Below are 19,600 nucleotides of genomic sequence, written 5' to 3'. Positions count from 1 at the left end.
CTAGCACCGCCCCTGTTTGAAACAATATGAGGTTGAGTAAATAACCTGATCTTGGAGAGCACTATCTGTGTAAAATACAAGCATATTTATATTTTTATATCCGTCGCTCTTTTCCTCCAGATGCTGTCGGTAGTTTTAAGCCATGACATCTGTTTGCACTACTGAGTGAGAGCGCCGTGGCGTGCGCAAGTGTGTGTGCGCGCAGTTTGAGAAACAGGCCAGGCGAGCAGTCGGCATGACTATTTTCTCTTTTTCAGACCATTTTCTGTAAACCCTAGAGCTGGATGTGTGTGTGAAAATCCCAGCAGATCAGCAGTTTCTGAAATACTCAGACCAGCATGCCTGGCACTAACAGCCATGCCAAGATCAAAATCACTTAAATCAACTTTCTTCCCCATTCTGGTGCTTGGTTTGAACTTCAGCAGATCTTCTTGACCATGTATACATGCCCGATTTGTATCGTCAAAAGCGCTATACAAATAAACTTGAATTGAATTGAATATAAATGTCTCTGTGGTCTTTCCCCATTCTGGTTAGGTGCTGTACACGACAAGAAATAATACATTTGTTAGTTGCAAATATGGCCTCTGAGTGAACAGACTTGCTTTCAAGGGACTTTGGAAAAACATTGCAAAATGTATTCGTTTTACTCAGAGGCACTGAATTAAACAACATAGCAAGATGTAACCAAAGGAGTTGCTGACATACTGAATATCATTGGAAATTGTTACACCAATACATAAGGGTAGATTTTCTGATATCACCCTTTTATGTTTTGGCGGTTCAGTGCAGCAGCCGTGGGTCTTCTTTTACAGACTACTACAACAGCACAGCAGCAGCTGAGGGAAGCATTCAGTCTGAAGTCGAGAAAGGGCCTCTCCTAAAGCCCGGGATACACTGCACGATTTTAGCAATCCTATAAGATCATTACTTTATCACACTGTGCGACATGGATCGTTTAAACTTGGGTACGACAAGCATGTAGACTGTACGATGATGACACCTATTGAATCGTAGGCTGCGACACACGTTAGCGCAATGTCATCAGCATGCGCTAGTGGTAAACAAATACCGGTACATCAAGATGGATCGCGCTTTGGCAGTTGTGCTTTTCATGTGCGCTGAAACAAAGAAGATCGGCGCTGGCGGAAGAGGGCAATATGGACCCGCGCATGGCTCGGGAAAAGAGGACAACTTGGGATGCCAGTTTTGCACAGGGAGCTTGGCAGCTGCAGTTCCTTTTTTGGTGCGGTCATGATAGCAGCTAGAGGACACATCGTACAAACATGCCCTCTGCTGCCACAACTCAACAAGAATTTGTTCTTTATGGGTATCCCACATACCAGTATACATTCTACTTTTTTTGCCTCCATGGCATTGAAATTGTAGCACCGCTGGTCGCGTGGATCAATATGTCATTTCATGTTGCAATTTCATTGGCTGCTGAGTAGACGCAGGTCGTTGCAGCAAACACACTGTGCGTTGATCATGCTGAATTTCTGACACTGTCAGAAAACTATCGTAGGCTATCTTTGGTCGCAAGACCGGGAAAAAGCCCATCTTTGAACCTCTCTCACTGTACGACATAGGACCAGCGATTAAGAGCCACGATCACAGAAATCGCCACGATTGCTTCACGATGGCAATCTTTCATCTGGGACAGCTAAAAATCGTGCAGTGTATCCCGGGTTTAAGGGGAAGCTGCCAGCTCTAATCCCAGTGGCCCAGCGTTAGTGAACTGTGCCGTGTTTGACGCTCAGTGGCTAACCACAACCTGCCTCCTCTCCAATGACAGACTTCACACCCAGCAGTCAGTGGTTTGTGAAGGAGGCACGATGCCGGTGGTGACAAGCCCTCTGCGAGTGACTGCGCCATGTGTCAAGATGGCACATAATGACTAGGAACCACAGATTTTCACTGCCACAGAAACCGCGTTGACAACACAAGAACTCGCTCTTCATTAAAAACAGGAAGTGGAGGAAAAACTATTCAACAAGCACAAAAGCGGTTCACCGTTATTTGCTTATAAAGGACAAAGAAAAACATTTTCCACATCCAAAAACTAAATTAACGTACATTAACACTTCATGACTTCCACTGCAACAATAAAAGGCATCATTTTTACAACTCACAACTCTTGTGCACAAGAAACTCCTGTCCAAATCTCAAACTCTAACTCCTGCCAAGAGCTGCATGCTGGGTGCACACGAGACCTATGGATTTCACGAGCCACTTCATCGGAAAGTGCAATTATGAAAGATGTCTGTCGAGAGAGGGGAAAGAGAAGCCTTGTTCCAGGCGTTAGTCTCATAATGGCTGGCTACTGGAGCGGACAGAGAGCCCCTGCCATGTCCTCTCATCCTGTCGGAGCGCGTTATGTCAACCGCTCCACAGGACTGATGGTGTTTATGATGGCTAGAGTAAACAGGCCTGTCGGAGCCTCTCTTTCCCTGGCAACCAGGTCATGTAGTGCTACAGTATGAGGCATCTACAAATTTTAAGTAAATATTTCATATTTTAAATTGCATTTAATGGTCTCAAGTGCGGAAATCAAATACCTTGCACCTAAATTCAACATTGCTCTAGCTGGAACTACACATATTTGGTGCTAATGATTAAAAAAAAATTCTTACAATTATTTCAAATAAATCTAATTTGACAGATCAAAGACATAAAACTTGAAGTGAATGAACAATTTATTCTGTTAGATGATATAAAAGCTTTGTTGTCGTCAGAGGATGCTGTTTGACATCCCCACAGAGCTACACAAACACGGTTTTGGTTTCCTAGGCGAATATTGTGAGTCACTTTTATTAAAAGCATCATTACCACAGTTGGCAAAAAAAAAAAGGAAAATACAGGGGAAAAAAACCCCCACCCTTTTGACATCCGCACAACTGTTCACGTCATCCCTGGCTATGCTAATGGCTACAGAGACAGCTTATTTGCTATCCTCTTAACGTTACCTGTCAACAAAAACCAAACGACCAAAGTGTTTTGGATATTGAGTTGGCATGTAAACAACTGGACTAACCACTCTGTCAGAGTTCAGTCTGTCTCTCCTCAGTCCTGGGGAAATGTTAGAAGGCCTGATTCAGTTTTTTAGTCACTCTTGTCATCCTCATCAGCAGGGTCATCATCCTCCTCATCGTCATCATCCTCCTCCTCCTCCTCATCATCCATTCCACCCTCCATGGAGTCCATTTCCTCTGCCGGCCCTGCCAGGTCATCATCTAGTACTGATGAATCTGCAGTCTTGTTCTGGCTCTCCTCTGAGTCACTGTCTTCAAGTGTGTTGTCAGCAGTTTCCATGTCAGCCGTGGAGGCGTTCTGGTCCTGATTTGTGTGGGGGGGCCCTTTACCGGAATCCTTGTCCTCGCCGGTGGCCCCAAAGGCCCCGGACACAGCGCTCTGGAGGTCAGCTAGAGAAGCTTGGGGGAAGCCTGGAATGCCCAGGCCACCCAGGCTGGGGGGTAAGAACATGGATGGGTAGAAGAGGCCTGGGGCCATGGTGGACAGCAGGAAAGGGTTGAAGGCCAGTGCGTTGGTGGACATGCTGGCGGCCGCAGCAGCGGCTACTGCATTCAGTGCAGCAGCATCACCGGTTGTCTCAGCAGACTCCATTTCATTCGATTTCTCTGCTTCCTTCTCCTCTTTCTCATCTCCTTCGTCCTTGGTTTCCTCGTCAGTCTTCGGCTTGGGATTCTCCTCAGAATCGGCCTGTTCTGTGCCAGATGCACCATTGGTGGCCGTTGCAGCAGCAGCCAGGCTTCCTCCAAACAGACTCCCCAGGCTGAACATGTTGGGGAGGCCACCCATGCCAGGAAGCATGAGAGGCAGCATGGTTGCAGCGTGCTTGGCGTCTGCTCCCCCTCCGAGAGCAGCGGGAAAGCCCATGAGGCCAGCAGCCAGCTGGAGGCTCTGGAGGTTCTGCAGGCCCTGCAGACTGGCCAGGTCCATACTGCCAAACAGCCCATTCATCAGCAAAGGATTAACGCCAGACGTGGAAGCCACTGCTGAGGCTGCTGCCTGCGCTGCTGCTGTCGCCTTGGCGATCTCAGATTTGGGTCGCCTGCCTCTACGGCGCACACCCTCCTCTCTGACTACTGGCCCAGACAGAAGACGGTCAAACATGGACTCTGGGAGAAAGCCCTAGAAACAAAAAGAAAACAATTTAAGTATATACAATAACAATGAAAAGTCAGGGGTTAGGAAAAATTCTCATGTTTTTAATGAAGTCTATTAGGCTCCATTTATTTGATCAAGAGTACAATAAAAACAGTCATCGCCAAATACTACATTTTAAAATAACTTATTTTAATATATTTCAAAATCTAATTTATTCCTGTGATGGGAAATCTTCAGTCAGTCTTGAGTCACATGATCTTTCAGAAATAAATAGGCTGACTTACTGCTCAAAAAACATTTTTTTATTGAACGTTATATGCTGCTCAATGTTTCGGTGGAAATGTAAAAAACAAAACAAAAAAACAGCATTTATTTTAAATGGAAATATTTTATAATATTACAAAATGCCCTTAACGTCATGTGTGCTGAATGTATTAAAAAAAAAAAAAAAAAAAAAAAAAGTTTAAATGACCAAATAGTGGCTAAATTGATCTGAATTCACTCATTCAAATAAAAGACGCACCGATTGCTTCACAATATCCGTCCAGTCAGGGGCGATGGCAAATTCTGAATTTTCAACCAGCCAGCGGGGTAAATCCTTCATTGGAGGGGCCATGGCTCCTCCCATCTGTAGTTATACAAATTATAAACGTTACAGCGAGTGTAAAGATTATTTTGTGGGGAATAAACTTAATCCATTCATAAACATTAATACTTGCCTTTCTTCCATTCCTAATGTTAACAACAGGGACTCTCTCCTCTCCAGTCAGCGTATTAATGTCGATCTTGTTGGGATTGCGGCATCTGTGTCTTTTCTGTTTGGGCTTGGCAAACTGAGAGAGGAGGTCCTCATTCTTCTAAGAACAAGAACAAGAGAACTCTGTAAGATAAAATGCACAGGACATTCCCACATCAGCCAACAAGGTGGGCACAAAGAACTGCACTCACTGGTACGTATCCAGGCATATCCATAGTGTAAGTGGGGTGCTGTCTCAGCCACTCCCGTAGGTCCTTAGTGCTGGGTCCATCTTCTCCTGTAAGATGGCTTCCCTCTTCTAGGCCTTCAACGGGGGCCTTATGTGCAGGAGATGACATGGGTCTATGTGCCCGCCCATCCACAAAAGCTTTGGTCCCATCGGAATTTTCCTGTAGATGCAAATGAACAGAAAATGAGAAAAATAAGTGTTTGTGTGCTTAAAAGGTCTATGAGCCACATGAAAATGGCATCACATCCTGACAGGATACGTACCGTATTGAGTTGTCCTCTCTTGTTTCCCATAAAGAGCAGTTCCAACCCCTCCACATTTTTCCTGCGACCTCGCTTTCTCCGGTTGGGGAGTTCAGTGTCAAGCAGAGAGCCGTTGGCTCTTGGTCTAGAGGAAGCGCCTGCCTGCAGCAGCTCCATCTGTGCTTTCAGGGCTGTGGAGGAGGCCATGGCTCCAGGGAAGGCAGAGGAAGAGCTGGACACGCCGTGCAGGGCCTTGGTCAGGTCTATGGCCTGTGCTTGGCCTTCTGCAGCATGGGACTCTCGTAAGTGAGCGACCATCTCCATCAGGTTCCTGCGCTTGGCAGCACGCTCTGCCTCAATCTCCACCTTCCTCCTCCTGCGTCTGCGCTGCCGAGGTACTGACAGGCTCAAAGCATCGTCCTGGACAAGAACAACGAGAGGGTGCATAACATAACTATTAAAATCCATTTTATAATGTTAAACTACTTAAACAAAAGACAACAGGTGCATCAGCACCCATGGGAGCACAGCAGGCTGGGTTAGAGGCGGGACTTGCCTTGTTGACCTGTGGTGACATGGTGAGGTCCTCACTGCCACTATAGCTGGTTTGACCCACCATTGAGAGATCACCAAGTCTCCGCATCTGCAGGGGGCTGTCCGTTGCCATGGAGCTGTAGCCAGGCAACAGGCCTGGTAAGTCAAAGAAATGCCTCCTGTTGGAAGGCCACTTGCCCTTCATGACCGCTTCACAGATGTTGTCCATACGATTGATCATTACCCTGTCCTAAAGTACAAACACAGAAGAGCAGCACAAGTGTAAGTGAGTGTGTGCACATGGATGCATACATAATGAACTAGAGAGTACAACAAAGGGTATCTCATTTTCTCCAATTCAGCTCCGGTTTCATGTCCTAAGAATCTTATAATGCAATTTTGCTCGGTTATTAGAGGAGAAAGCTAAGTACAGTCTTTTCACTCTGCATTACATCATGTTTTCCTCAAAGCTTTGGGCTTGGCTTCATTTATTTTCAAATCACTTTTGTGGTAAACTAGATTACTACATGCTAGAAGAGGGGGAAAATGGAGATAGAATCTGAAAGTTAATCTGAAAAAATTTAAATTGATTTGACAAAAAAGGAAAGGAAATTGTCAATGAAGTGGGAAAAATGGTTTAACTAACCTTGGGCCAGAAGGAGAACAGTGAACGTTCACCGAACATCTGAGAGGCTGACAGCTCAACGTCATCAACGCTGAAACAGTCCCTGGTCTCATCACGGGCTGTGCTCAAGGAGGCGTTACTCTCCTCATCGAAATTCTTCCTCTCAGAGGCTGCTCCAGCTGCAAATAAAAATGATCTTTTAATACAAGCTAGACTGCAATAAGGCTTCTCAAATCAAAATCTATGCAGTTTTTTTTTTTGCCAAATACAGTATCTTGAAAAGGTCAAGTGTGTAATTTCTTTATATCCCAGCATAATATGAAGAAAAAACGGCTGAAAATTAGTTGATTTCCCCCTCCAAAATAAATACAGTATCTCACAGAAGTGAGTACACCCTCACATTTTTGTAAATATTTTATTATATATTTTCATGTGACAACACTGAAGAAATGACACTTTGCTACAATGTAAAGTAGTGAGTGTACAGCTTGTATAACAGTGTAAATTTGCTGTCCCCTCAAAATAACTCAACACACAGCACTAATGTCTAAACCGCTGGCCACAAAAGTGCACTCAACTTCTTTGGTCGACCATGGCGAGGCCTGTTCTGAGTGGAACCTGTCCTGTTAAACCGCTGTATGGTCTTGGCCACCGTGCTGCAGCTCAGTTTCAGGGTCTTGGCAATCTTCTTATAGCCTACGCCATCTTTATATGTAGCGCAACAATTATTTTTTTCAGATCCTCAGAGAGTTCTTTGCCATGAGGTGCCATGTTGAACTTCCAGTGACCAGTATGAGAGAGTGAGAGCGATAACACCAAATTTAACACACCTGCTCCCCATTCACACCTGAGACCTTGTAACACTAATGAGTCACATGACACCGGGGAGAGAAAATGGCTAATTGGGCCCAATTTGGACATTTTCACTTAGGGGTGTACTCACTTTTGTGGCCAGCGGTTGAGACATTAATGGCTGTGTGTTGAGTTATTTTGAGGGGACAGCAAATTTACACTGTTATACAAGCTGTACACTCACTACTTTACATTGTAGCAAAGTGTCATTTCTTCAGTGTTGTCACATTAAAAGACAAAATATTTACAAAAATGTGAGGGGTGTACTCACTTCTGTGAGATACTGTAAATACTTTCAAAATATTACTTTTTGAGCATCCTGACTAGCCAACAAAGTGACACTGGCTCAACAAGTGGAGTAAATTTGGGGCAGGATAATCTGTACAACCAATGGAATATACAGGGAGAGTGTATACAGGAAACATGTATGAAAACAATTTCTTCAGTTCTGATTGGTGCCAGCCATCTTTAGATATTTTATTGGGAATTTGAAGCTAATTTAAGGTGTTCCAGCTAAATAAATTGAAAGAGGATGGAGTGGATTTAGCCTAATCCTAGATTTAGTAGCAATTTAAAGTAATTAAAGAAAAAGCTTGGGCCAAAACGGTTTTGATTTGTTTTTGGATCATACAAAAAAGTTTTGGGCATGTTTCTGATGCAGACACAATAAATGTAGTGTTAAAGGAAATAAAATATCAAATAGGGTTGGGCCGAAAGACAATGCCATCGTCCATCGCGATGGCTGACAGACATCAAGATGTTGAGCCGGCATCGTGATTCCCCACGATTCCCCCATTGTGCAAAAACAGCAAACAAATTATGGGCTAGATGTTTTACACAAACTAAAAACAGCAACAAAATTCTAAATTATTTAAATGAAATTAGATTAAATAGACGGATGAGCTCGACACATGCGCAGTATCACCTACTTGACTTGCTTTGACTCAATCACCTCAAATCACCACTGTAGACATAGTCCGATGCCAATTTGGTAGACATCGCCCAACCCTAATACCAAACAATGCCTAATATTCACCTTCAGCTTGTGAAAATTTTTCTGATTTGTCGTCCTCGTCCATCTTTTCTTCCTCATCTTCTTTAGAGGTTTTGCCAGTAGAAAGTTTAGCCTCAGTGGTTGATGGTGGCTCTTCTTCATCCTGAGCGTTTTTGTCCTCACGGGTAGTGGGCTCCTGATTCATGGGCTTCTCATCAGTCATACCATCCACAGGACAACCCTGCTCTACCTTGGGCTTAACCTCTATTACATCATCTTTCTCCTCCACTTCCATCATTTCCTCTTTAGGTTCACAATTAAGACCCAAATCATTTGCTTCCTCTTCTTTCTTCACTTCATATTTAGGAGAGAGGGCTTCAGATTTTTCTTCTTTGACCTCCTCTATGTCACCATTCTCCACTTTGGGCACTAACACATCTCCCTGGTCTTCCTTCACTTCCTCATCTTTGAGCAGGTTCAGAGGTGTAAGAGGATCAGACACGATGGACAGTTCTGCACCCTTGCTCTGTGTGAACTTCCGATGGGCCTCCAAGAAGCTCAACTCAGGGTCGTTGAGGATGTGGTAGTCAGTGCGGCTGACACCGTGCTTTGCGGCACCCCGCAAGAGGTCTCGGTCATGGCGCCCGGGCTCCCACCAGGCTGGGAGGTCGGTACTTGTTTGGCACAGACTCAACCTCTCATCCAGCAGAGGGTGCGGCAACACCTGCTCCCTGATCTGCCGCAGCAGCTCGATACGATAGAGCGTCCGTGAAGCCCGCTCTTCTGTAATGGGGTCAATGATGAGGGTGGGGTCTGGCAGTACTGTAAGCAGAAAGATGATGGACAGTTGCATAATTTAAAATTCAATTAAAAAGCAATATCAATATGTAAAAAATCTTATACTATTTTCTATGAATAAATGATTTTTTTTAATGCGAATTACAAATCAATTTAGGCTTCACAATATTACAATGTCCAGTATTAAGAATAGCTATCTAAGCGAATATCGATTCATTTCTGATATATTTTGCAATGTTTCATCTGCTCTTTCTTTCTCCAGTTTCAAAAAGACAGAAGTTTACCTGTTTCTGCTTTGACCTGCATCCGACACACCCGCTTGCACATAGCCACAAAAAAGTAGTAATATTTTTCCAGGCTTTCATCTGTCTTCTTGTCTAGACGAGCAAAAGCACGGAACTGGGACCAGTCAAAGCATTGTCTGTGCACGTCATAAACCACACCGAATGTGGATACCACACGGTAGAAATCGGCCTCTTCACGCCTTGTCCATCTGGAAAACAGATGGTGGTAAATGGAAATGAGGTGATGTGTGACTAAAGGAGTAATATAGATTTTTCTTTTTTTAAATGGAAGATCTAGACGTAACTCACCTCTGCCGTCGCTCTTTAAAATAAGCTGCTCCATCAGCCAGCAAGGTGGCGCTGTCGGGGATGAAAGGTGATCCCTTGGCCATGAAGGGCCCTCCTTCAGCCATGAAAGCCACCGCTCCATCCGGAGCATAAGCTCCTCCCTCTGTTACCATTGCAAGGATGTCATCACGTGGACGGCCTCGGCGCCGATCAGGTTTGGTCATGGCTTCCTGCCTTAGTTGCTCACGCTTGTGAGTGCGCTGATAGGCCGTGATGAGGCGGCGCAATCGGGCTGTCAGGGCAGAGGCTGGCGGCCAGTATAGATTGCCTGCTTTCCCATTCTCACCAGGCTTAGGCACTGAGGGTGGGCAAACAGACGGCAATGATGAGCACCGTGAAGTAAAAATCCCAAGTATGATGGGTAACACCTGTGTGCTGGGGAAATAAATACCTTCTCCAGTCTCGCCATCCATCCCTTCTTCTTTATCATCCAGAGGAGAGTTTGTAAAATCCTGCGAACATGGCAAAGAAAATGTTACATAAGCCAATCTATTACCAATGCTGATTTTAGATTTCAGATTTTATCTAATAATAGACTAATATATTTGAAAGCTCACATCCAGATCGTCTTTGAATGGCATCCTTAATGGCTTGTACTCTGGGTCCTCATCCTCTCTATTGTGAAAAAGAGAAAGGCTTTTAGTGTGGGAGAGAAAACAAAGAAAAGAACCAAAAGAAAAGCGGGGTGAGGGATAAAGAAAGAAGGAGAGAGCCAGAGAAAGAAAGAGCAGGAGGAGTCCCTCTTGCTGGGGCTGTGATTTCGGGCCAAACTTACCCCTCGACACCATCTGCCATCATGTCCGCTCCCCTCTGCTCGGCAGCGATGGCCTTGGCATCAGGCATGCCCACCCTCTCCAGGAAACACAGGGTGGGGTCAGCACACATAGAGTTATACTTCTCGTAGCCTAGCGGAAGAAAAGAGAGCAGCGGTGAACATAAAATATGCATAATTACAGGCTGGGCTGTGGGCTGGCGAGCTATTATTTCCCTTGGTGTTGTGAAAGCAGAAAAAAGTATTACTGGTGTGTCAAATGTAGCTTAAAATGAAATTTAAAAAAATTGTATTGTTTAAATAAAATGTCAGTTGTGTGAGGTGCTAAAAACTTAGCATGTGCCACAATAAACATGTAATCAAAGCCCTTTAAAATGCTACGAAAAGAATAAAAAGATCCTCAAAAACACTGAAGAAAAAAACCCCTTAAAAACTAAATCAACATCTTAATACAAAGTGAAATCCTTTCAAAAAATACCCAGAAGATTAAATCAAACCAAAGAAAAAACATTAAAAGAAACAAAAGGCAGAGCCAAAGGAAAATGCCCGTTGAAACGGTCCAAGCAGAACAGATTCGAGTCTGCAGATCCCCACAGTGCACAACAGGGGAGGCGATTGGCAGGCTGGACCCACTTCAGCTGAGCCGCTGATCAGACAGGATTCGAGCACCCCCTCCCCCGCTAGAACATCACATTTCAATTAGGATTTATGCGGTGACACATTGTTCCTAACTGCTGCCGCGCCCCGAGCCAAACTGTAATCATGAGGGGGTTTATAGGCCATCACTCTTTCCTCTGCAGTCCAGGCCTGCCACCTCTTCTCTCCCGGTTTCTTCCCCAGACCTCCCTACTGAATTGGGATTATGATTAAGAACAGGCTGCCTGTGTTATATACACGCTCCTGTGTGTGTGCGCGCATGTATGGAGTCCAGCTGAGTTAACGAGGTAGCTCTCAAAGAGCTCTCTGTACACACATTCACAAAAAAGACCAATCTGAGAGAAGCATAAAAGCCCCTCTCCAAGATTAATATCAGTGGCAAGAGCAGCAGACATTACTAAATAAAATGGCTATTACTATACTTAATACAATTAAAAGTCAGCAGCTGAGAAACCCCTCTCCATCTCTTTTTTTAATACTGCTTTTGGCCCCGTTTTCCCCAAAAGATAAATTGGGACAGCTGCGCAGCTTCACAAAAGAAAACAATCACGTCCCAAACTGGGAATTTAGCAGGTTCTCCCAAAACACTTCTTAATACTGCGGGTCAATGTTAATAAAACGTGCTGAGAGGTGCCTGTTGCCTTTGATGGATTAGATCTCGGCTCTTTCCCCCATCCATTTTCCCAGCCACCCTCCATCAAGCACAGGATCAGCCATTCAGAAAATATCATCAATCTCTAGGCAATATTACAATAGGTCAACATGAGCAATTATTGTCGCCTGTCACCGCAAACACACCAATCAGAGAGTGTCAGCTGTAAGGAGGCGGCGCTTACCATGCTTAAAGACACCGATTAGGAGGGACTTGTCCGCATCGAGATCCCACCAATCAGTGGGGACGTCGGCATGGAAGGGTTGTGGGATCCAGATATCCAACTCGCTATAAGCGAAAGACAAACAAACACAGGAAAGGGTGATTAAATCCAGGAGATGGCCACAGCTTCACATAATCTAATGAGAGCGGCATTAATGTCTATCTGCAGACATCTGGTAGGAAACGCGAGCATTAGCAAGCCGCATCTCATTTAGGCCCATTTCTCATCTTGTTTATTCAGGGCCAACCTGATTATGGTCAGAGATCTGAGCCACTCCCTTATCTCACCCTGCGCACTTGTGTGCACACACGAGCCCCTCGCAGTCATTAGAACTTCAGTCGAGTCCTTGAGAGCATCAACATGGCGAGCACGTTTACACATTATAAATGCATGCACATCTGGGTGGGGGTGTTGTCAGAAAGGGGGAGGAGGAGGAGGAGAAGGTGATGGAGGGAGAGGAAAGATAACAGCAGGCAGGATTCGGTGGAAGGGAATGGAGAGAGATGCCAACCTTGAATCGGTTCCCTCCAGGATTCTGTCTGCATGGTCTCCGATGACTTCTTGTCGCAGATAGTAGAGCATGCGGACCCGCAGCAGCACTCTGTCAGAGATAGAGAGAGCAGGAGAGAAAAACAAAAAACAAAGATGAGTTGGGGTTAATGGAGTGACACAGATTAAGAGGAAGGAAAAAGGGACAAAGGGAAGGAGAGAAGGCAGAAAACAAAAGAGTGCGTAAGTTTGGCCAGCTCTGAGCTGTGCCAGCAGCAGTAGCAGCGGCAGCAGCAGCTCTTTGGCATGTGCCATGGCTCATCCATCATGCTGCCAGGGCTGATTAGCAACGCTGTGCGGCAGCCTCCACGCCTGACAGATGGCTGCACATAATCACCTCTGTGTGTGCCGCCTTTCACCCGCTTCCAACAGGTCTGCCTGGCACCTGGCCTGGCATCGCGCCGCTGCGCTTGGGGAGCCGCCCGTACCCACCCTCGTCCCCCTCCTCCACACGTACGCACTCCAGCACCTTCATCCTCTCGTTTTCATTTCCTTCCTAATGCTGTTAGGGAAGTTGGGGAGGTGCTAACGGGACGCCTCCAAAGTACAGAGGCAGAAGTTTGCAGTGCGTCAAGCAGATGGTTGGCGGACTAAGCACCTCGCATTTATCGTCTCGTAATGTTTCTTCAGCTGTTGCTCTGTTCCCCTTCTCTGGATGCACATCAGAGCCAGCAGTGCAAACCGTGTTTTGCTTTCTCTCTGTCACTGCCTAGCGTTAGGCAGGACAAAACAATGCCAGCCTGGCAACAGAAATTATTTATCAAATGAAACCAGAGAGGCCTCGAAAAACAAAAGACGCAAGCCGGCGGCACACAAGGCATAACAGACGTGTGGGGCGAGAGGCAAAATCATCATGTGCGGCCTGATGAGCTGAACAATGAATTATTGAGTGCTCTTAAAATCTTTAATTTCAGCGATGAAAAAGATTCCTCATGGCCTGTCATTCATTACTTCAGGAACTTGGCAGAGGCCTTTGCCAGAAAGATGGGACTCTTTCTTTTGCCAGATTCTCTACAGCTGGCCATTTTTTAACTGACATTCATTAGTCAAAGCTAAACTACGGAGGAGCCAAGCAACTTAATGAAACATCTGCAGCACAAGGTAACAGCGCTAACTCGCATTTGGACACATTCAGCTAAACTCGCAAGTTTGCTTCAATTACTTTAACTCGAAAAGCTTCTCAAGTTTTTAAATGCACCTGCTTCAGAGGATATCAGGCTTCGAAGTCAAAAGCCTTTGCCAGAAAGATGGGACTCTTTCTTTTGCCAGATTCTCTACAGCTGGCCATTTTTTAACTGACATCCATTAGTCAAAGCTAAACTACGGAGCCAAGCAACTTAATGAAACATCTGCAGCACAAGGTAACAGCGCTAACTCGCATTTGGACACATTCAGCTAAACTCGCAAGTTTGCTTCAATTACTTTAACTCGAAAAGCTTCTCAAGTTTTTAAATGCACCTGCTTCAGAGGATATCAGGCTTCGAAGTCAAAAGGTTACTTTCAAACAAGACAGCAGCAGAAAAACGGAACAGTCTTTGTGTGGAATTTTAAACGAGGGCTTTTCATTTTTTGACCAAGGAATTTCCATTACCTTTCTAATCATTGGACAAGGATTTTGTTTTAATCGTAGAAAAATTGCTGGATTGATTGCCATTCATATGTCAGGTACAAATATTTCGAATAGATCTAGATTATACTAGTGTACCAATGTCTCGAAAAAGACACTGAATGGAGGGATAATCACATTGGCTACAATTTTTACTCAAGTAGTTTCAATGTGCAACATATTGCCAATGAAATATTTAAAACGGTGGAAAACAAGAGGGAAAATATATTAACCATTACATGTAAGTGTAATGGTCCATAAAGGTGGGAAAGGGCAGTGTGTGAAATGATACATACTTGTTGCAGTGGTGTTTCAGGTGTCTCTTGTAACTGTCCTCTTGAAGGAGGAGGTCAGGATTACAGTCAGCAAGCCAGTCAGCCTGTGGCATGTGAGTCTGAACAGCCTGTGGCTTCCCCTTCTTCCCTTTACGCCCCCGGGGCACTGGGGCAGACAGTCCTGAAACCACAGAAATGCCACTGTTTAGCAAGTGAAGAGGTAGATGCTGACAGAGAAAATAAATTATGTTTTCAGTTTGGTTTCAGATGAGTGTCCTACCAGAGTGGTTGGTCAGTGTGCGGCTCTGGCCATCCTCAGTAGGGGTTATGAGGTCCCAAATGAAGCTCTTGATGTTCTCGTCTCCACGGTAGTGGAGCAGGCAGTAGGCCAGGAGTGCGCGGCAGATGGTCTCTACGTCTTGCTCCCTCAGCGCGCGCTTAAAGCGTCCATGGGACAGGATGTCACCCCATCGGCCCCAGCTACGCACAACAGAAGAAAAGTTAGCCAGAGCAAATACAGCATGTGAAAACTTCAGTTTGTGTCCTTTCTTATTTAAAAAATTCAAGCCTTTAACTTCAGTTGTTCAGTTTTGTAAAGCAGCATGGAAAAATGTCACTGACAAGACTAGTTAAACTGATTCAAAAAGTGCATTTGTACTGTCTGGGGAAAAAACTAGCACAGTGTCAGGATCGTTTAAGCATAGTATTACTCTATGATTGTGCCATTTCTCACAAGCTGAAGGAGGTGGCGTGGCACCACTGCATTGCTGGCATGGTGCATGATCATGAGGAGACCCAATGCCCTTGTTATTTGATGAAGTACTCAAGCACTCACTAAGCACAGGCCTAAAGGGCTTTTTGGGAAGAGAGAGGGGGGAAGTCTGCTCTGATTTCACAGCCCTACACTGCTTTTCCCCCCCAAAAAAAATCAGAAGAGACAAAGCCCATAGACTTGATGGATCTAATTTGCCGTATAGCCCAGGGGTCTAGACGCGTCTGACTGAAAAGAAAAAAAAAATACTGGTCAGACATGGTGCGTGCAGCCAGCCATGATTAGTGCTGAGTGCACTGAGGCCTGGCGCTTAATTAACTGTGTGCGTTAGATAGCGCTGTGTCTGCCACTGCCCCGGGACAAGCAAGCGTGACAAACTCGGCCACTGCACTGGTGGGCTGTGAGCTACCAGATATTCTCATTCCAAATGGAAAAAAAGACAAGACGAGGGGAATTTGGACGGCGATAAAACAAAGCAGGAAGCTGAATATCCTGTCTCATGGCATTGGGATGGACTTCCTGCTAAAACTGGTTTCCATGGCAAGCTACGATTGAGGGCAATGGAGATCTAATGATACTTTAGAGGGATATGGACTGAAAAAGTCTGATAGATAAAATTAGTTGACAGCAATAATTTTAACTTGTATGTTTCTATGTGTGAAAACGCATTGGGGATTCCACTCCCCCCCCCAATGGGGGCGCAGCGTTGCCCTGTAGGGTCATGTATAGTTTGTACACTCAAAGCAGCTTTTGAGGAAAAAAAAAAAAAAAACACATCTGCTAAATGGCAACTAATTATAGGGATAGGCCCCAGGGACTCCTCAAGTGCAAGATGGTTATTTAGCACAATCTCAGTAAATTTTCAGGCTACAGCAGCCCACTAAAAAGGAGTACAAAGCTATTAAAACCAACAACAACATTATAAAATGACCATTTCCAGACTGCACTCACCCATACACGAGCAGGTTCTTCTCCACTCTGAAGCACTCACTGCGAGGGTACCCCTGGGTTCGGTCCTGGGGCCTCCGTGGTTTCTGAATGGGCTTGTCCTCCGAGTCACTCTCAAGCTCTGAGTACTCCATCAAATCATCCTCCTTCATAGAACTGTAGTGCCGAGTCTGCTTCCGGACCCGAGGAGTGTCAATCACCAGATTATTCTGACAAGAGATACGATCTGGGGTTAGAATGCTTCCTCAAGAGTTTAAGACAGCAGAAAAGGATTCGGCGTGTTCTTTTAGTGCTATACTATGGTAGCACCATGATATAGGTAGGGATGGGTATCGTTAAAGTTTTAACGGTATTACTACTTTTACCAATACTGTTTATCGATCCGGTACTTTAGAGCTGAATTAACATTGCTTTATATTCTGAAATGTAAAAAATATTTTAATATTTAAGTTCAGTTAAGTAATATAGCCAACAAAAGAAATCTAATAAAGTAATCAAATGTAAATAAACACTGCATTTTCACTGTGTGAATTCATAGATTAACGCTTATTAAGGCTAATATTATTCAGATTGAGAGCTGTGAGTGATTTTCTCTTTGTATTTTGTTGTTTGATTAACTGATGGCCCAAGCGCCAGTCACTGCTGTCACTTTAAGACAACAAGCCCGCCGGCCGCTCCTTCGTCGAATCCGCCGGCTGCGCCGTTCTCAAGACCGCCGGCCACCGCTCACTCTAGCCTGCAGTGTGTAACGCTATGTGACGTATTTTATGGAGGACTGTTTCCTGAACCTGCAGTTCTGCATAGCCTTCAATGGGTCTGTGCTCAAAGGCTGTTCCATAAAGTGGGGCAGTTCCAACTTTGCAAGGACAGTCTGGCGCTTCTGACTCAGCATGCAAGTACATTTTTTATATTTAAAGAATTTGCCACTGATGATTCAAACGCGAGTTTTAAGCAGTGTAGAGTAGAGCTTGTTGTTTGTGTTTCTCAGTTTTTACGCAATAGAGCTTGTTGTTTGTCGTTTCTCCGATCACAAATGCAGACATGGTTTTATGTTTACGCGGCGCGATGCGATGCGCAACGCAGCGCGTCAAAACACAGTATAAGTCATTATAATCAGTAATTATGTCCCCACTGGATGCAACAAATGCCTCGTTTGTAATGGGTTTTATTGGTTTTGTCTCGTCGTGCTGGGAGATGGCATCACAGTATGTTAAGGGGCGTAACATTTCCGTCACACGCTTGAGGTATTCAGCCAATCACAACGCACTGGATAGCTGGCCAATCAGCGTACACCTCGCTTTTCAGAACGATGAGCTTTGTAAAAATCGACACGTTTCAGAAAGGCGGGGCATAGAGGAGCAACAATAATGTACATTATGTGGAAAATAATGTGTTTTTTTAACCTTTAACCGCATAAACACATTGCATTACACCAAATACGCAACAATGTTCTTTTTAGCAACGTCATATGACCCCTTTAAGACAAACTGTTTAAGAGAACACTCTCCAAGCCGGCCATTTTTACATATTTTGTGTGTATTTGATTGCTTGGACGTGCACCCGAAGCCAAAAGTATATTTTGCTTGTCTAGTTGCGGTCCGTATTGGAGGAGCGTGCACACATTTCAGCCTGGGGAACAGCGTCTCTTGCGCGGATTATTGTGCTTTCAACGTTTTATCAAACATACCCCACAATTTAGCAACAGTAAAGATGGCATTTTACAACATTCACCGAATGTGCTTATTCTGATTTTAAGTTTGGGTTTTTAGGGAGGAATGAATGCGCACCGCTGTTAAGGGAAGGAAGTTGCGCTAGACAAAACGCGGCTAGTTTTTAAATAGTTTTACCTCATATCTTCTTTTTTATGATCCTTAGAAGCCAAAATCGAAAAAGAATTATATATTTGCTTAATATCACAGCCACAGGTCTAAAGTGTAAGCAAATGTTTGAATGCTTAGTTCTCTCCTCTATCATCACAATTAAACAGGGCTTTCATGTTGCGCGCACTGAAGCTCCTCCGTGTGAGCGAGATCTCGCTTCTGAATTGCGAATAGAAAAAATGCATCATAGAAAAATGTCTGAATATTATTCCATATAAAAACAGCTGGCGACTCTGGTGAGATAGAATTTGCAAGGTAATGTCTATATAGCAATAACAAATGTAGCCTATGTGTGTTTTCTTAATCTCTCCAATACCGACAGCAGAACCGTTAACGTAAACGCTAATCGATACACCGGTCTTTCATAATTTAGCCCCGGGGTCCATTTAATACCGGGTTTCGGTACCCATCCCTAGATATAGGTGGCCGCTAGATGGCAAAGATGGAAGACCTCTGCTCAAAGACACATGCAGAAAAAACTGTGATAAAGCATTTTTATTTAGACATAACATGGCATTTCCCTTCAAGCAGATATAAGCTGCTTAGAGCTTCCAATTCTCCTGAGTGCAAAGAACAGTGGTAATTACAGAAAATGCTTCCCATGGCCAAGTTTAAACAATTTCGCCTTTGCTCAATTACGGCTACATTCCACGCACTGTTAGCCTGGGGAAATCAGCCTCATTAATTATGCCCAGATAGCATATTTATGAGGAGTGACAACACAGAGTGTGGTGGAAACTATCCAGATTTGGTTTTACACCATCTTCAGGTATCAATTGTCAGGCAGAATTATGAATATGATACCTGTCAAAAGCTGCTAATGCATGACCCCGGCATTAATGAAACAATGAATAATAGTCAGCTGTAAGTGCTCCACACACAATTACACAAGAGAGAGGTGCTACAGATTAGTGCCTCACTTCATGCAACATCTCCTGTGAGGCATTTCACAGCACAAGAGAGCTCCTTTTCACCGTTAAGTTGCAGCTTACCCTGCCGTTGATCACATCCAGGTCCAGCTCTGCTTTCTTTGCCCATTTCTGCCAGAAATCTGGGTCCTCCAGAGAAATGGCGCTTCTGTTCCCAGAGGCCACAAAACTTGCCTGGTAGGGAAAAAAATAATATAAATAGTGAGATCAGAGACACTTACCCTTTAGGTTGCACTATTTTAAGAGCAAGATTAAATGGGTAGTATTGCTTATATAAAGGTAATTATGCAATAACATTGATAGGTGGGTAAATTGTTTTTGTTAATATCATCATGACTTCAGTCATGGCAAAAAGACTGAAAGTTTTTAAATGTCATCACCTTAGCAAATGTTGAGCCTTTGCCTTCTGATTCAATGGTAATGGTCTGTGTTCGTCTCTGCAAAATCTGATCAATGTCTTCTTCACAGAACTTAGATCCCTCATCCTCCTCATCCATTAGAGCACCATATGCACCTTTCCTTAGAAGGTCCTCAATCTCCTTTTTA

At 44.4% G+C, this 19,600-nt stretch overlaps 1 protein-coding gene across 3 annotated transcripts in view; it reads right to left on the bottom strand.

The window, feature by feature from the left end:
• Positions 1-2,856: 2,856 nt before the first annotated feature.
• LOC107689390 (chromodomain-helicase-DNA-binding protein 7-like) overlaps positions 2,857-19,600 on the bottom strand; it is a 43,316-nt gene continuing 26,572 nt past the window's right edge. For 2 of the 3 annotated variants that reach the window (XM_016487352.1, XM_016487353.1), the window contains exons 17-36: positions 19,435-19,600; positions 19,118-19,228; positions 16,249-16,454; positions 14,806-15,005; positions 14,547-14,706; positions 12,607-12,696; positions 12,057-12,160; positions 10,567-10,696; positions 10,349-10,406; positions 10,183-10,243; positions 9,753-10,089; positions 9,444-9,652; positions 8,404-9,183; positions 6,537-6,694; positions 5,913-6,140; positions 5,378-5,776; positions 5,077-5,274; positions 4,848-4,985; positions 4,652-4,756; positions 2,857-4,152 (exon numbers count right to left, since the gene is read on the bottom strand). The exon at positions 19,435-19,600 is cut by the window's right edge. In XM_016487352.1, the coding sequence (XP_016342838.1) occupies positions 3,103-4,152; positions 4,652-4,756; positions 4,848-4,985; positions 5,077-5,274; positions 5,378-5,776; positions 5,913-6,140; positions 6,537-6,694; positions 8,404-9,183; positions 9,444-9,652; positions 9,753-10,089; positions 10,183-10,243; positions 10,349-10,406; positions 10,567-10,696; positions 12,057-12,160; positions 12,607-12,696; positions 14,547-14,706; positions 14,806-15,005; positions 16,249-16,454; positions 19,118-19,228; positions 19,435-19,600 (4,888 nt within the window). In that variant the 3' untranslated portion in view covers positions 2,857-3,102. The remainder of the gene's footprint in view (positions 4,153-4,651; positions 4,757-4,847; positions 4,986-5,076; positions 5,275-5,377; positions 5,777-5,912; positions 6,141-6,536; positions 6,695-8,403; positions 9,184-9,443; positions 9,653-9,752; positions 10,090-10,182; positions 10,244-10,348; positions 10,407-10,566; positions 10,697-12,056; positions 12,161-12,606; positions 12,697-14,546; positions 14,707-14,805; positions 15,006-16,248; positions 16,455-19,117; positions 19,229-19,434) is intronic. The other variant, XM_016487354.1, reaches the window with a different exon arrangement.

The sequence above is a fragment of the Sinocyclocheilus anshuiensis genome, unplaced genomic scaffold (assembly GCF_001515605.1).
Source record: "Sinocyclocheilus anshuiensis isolate Anshui unplaced genomic scaffold, SAMN03320099.WGS_v1.1 scaffold1291, whole genome shotgun sequence".
Taxonomy (NCBI): domain Eukaryota; kingdom Metazoa; phylum Chordata; class Actinopteri; order Cypriniformes; family Cyprinidae; genus Sinocyclocheilus; species Sinocyclocheilus anshuiensis.
Note: the sequence above shows the minus strand (reverse complement) of the source record. Positions and strands in the feature narration are given on the sequence as shown.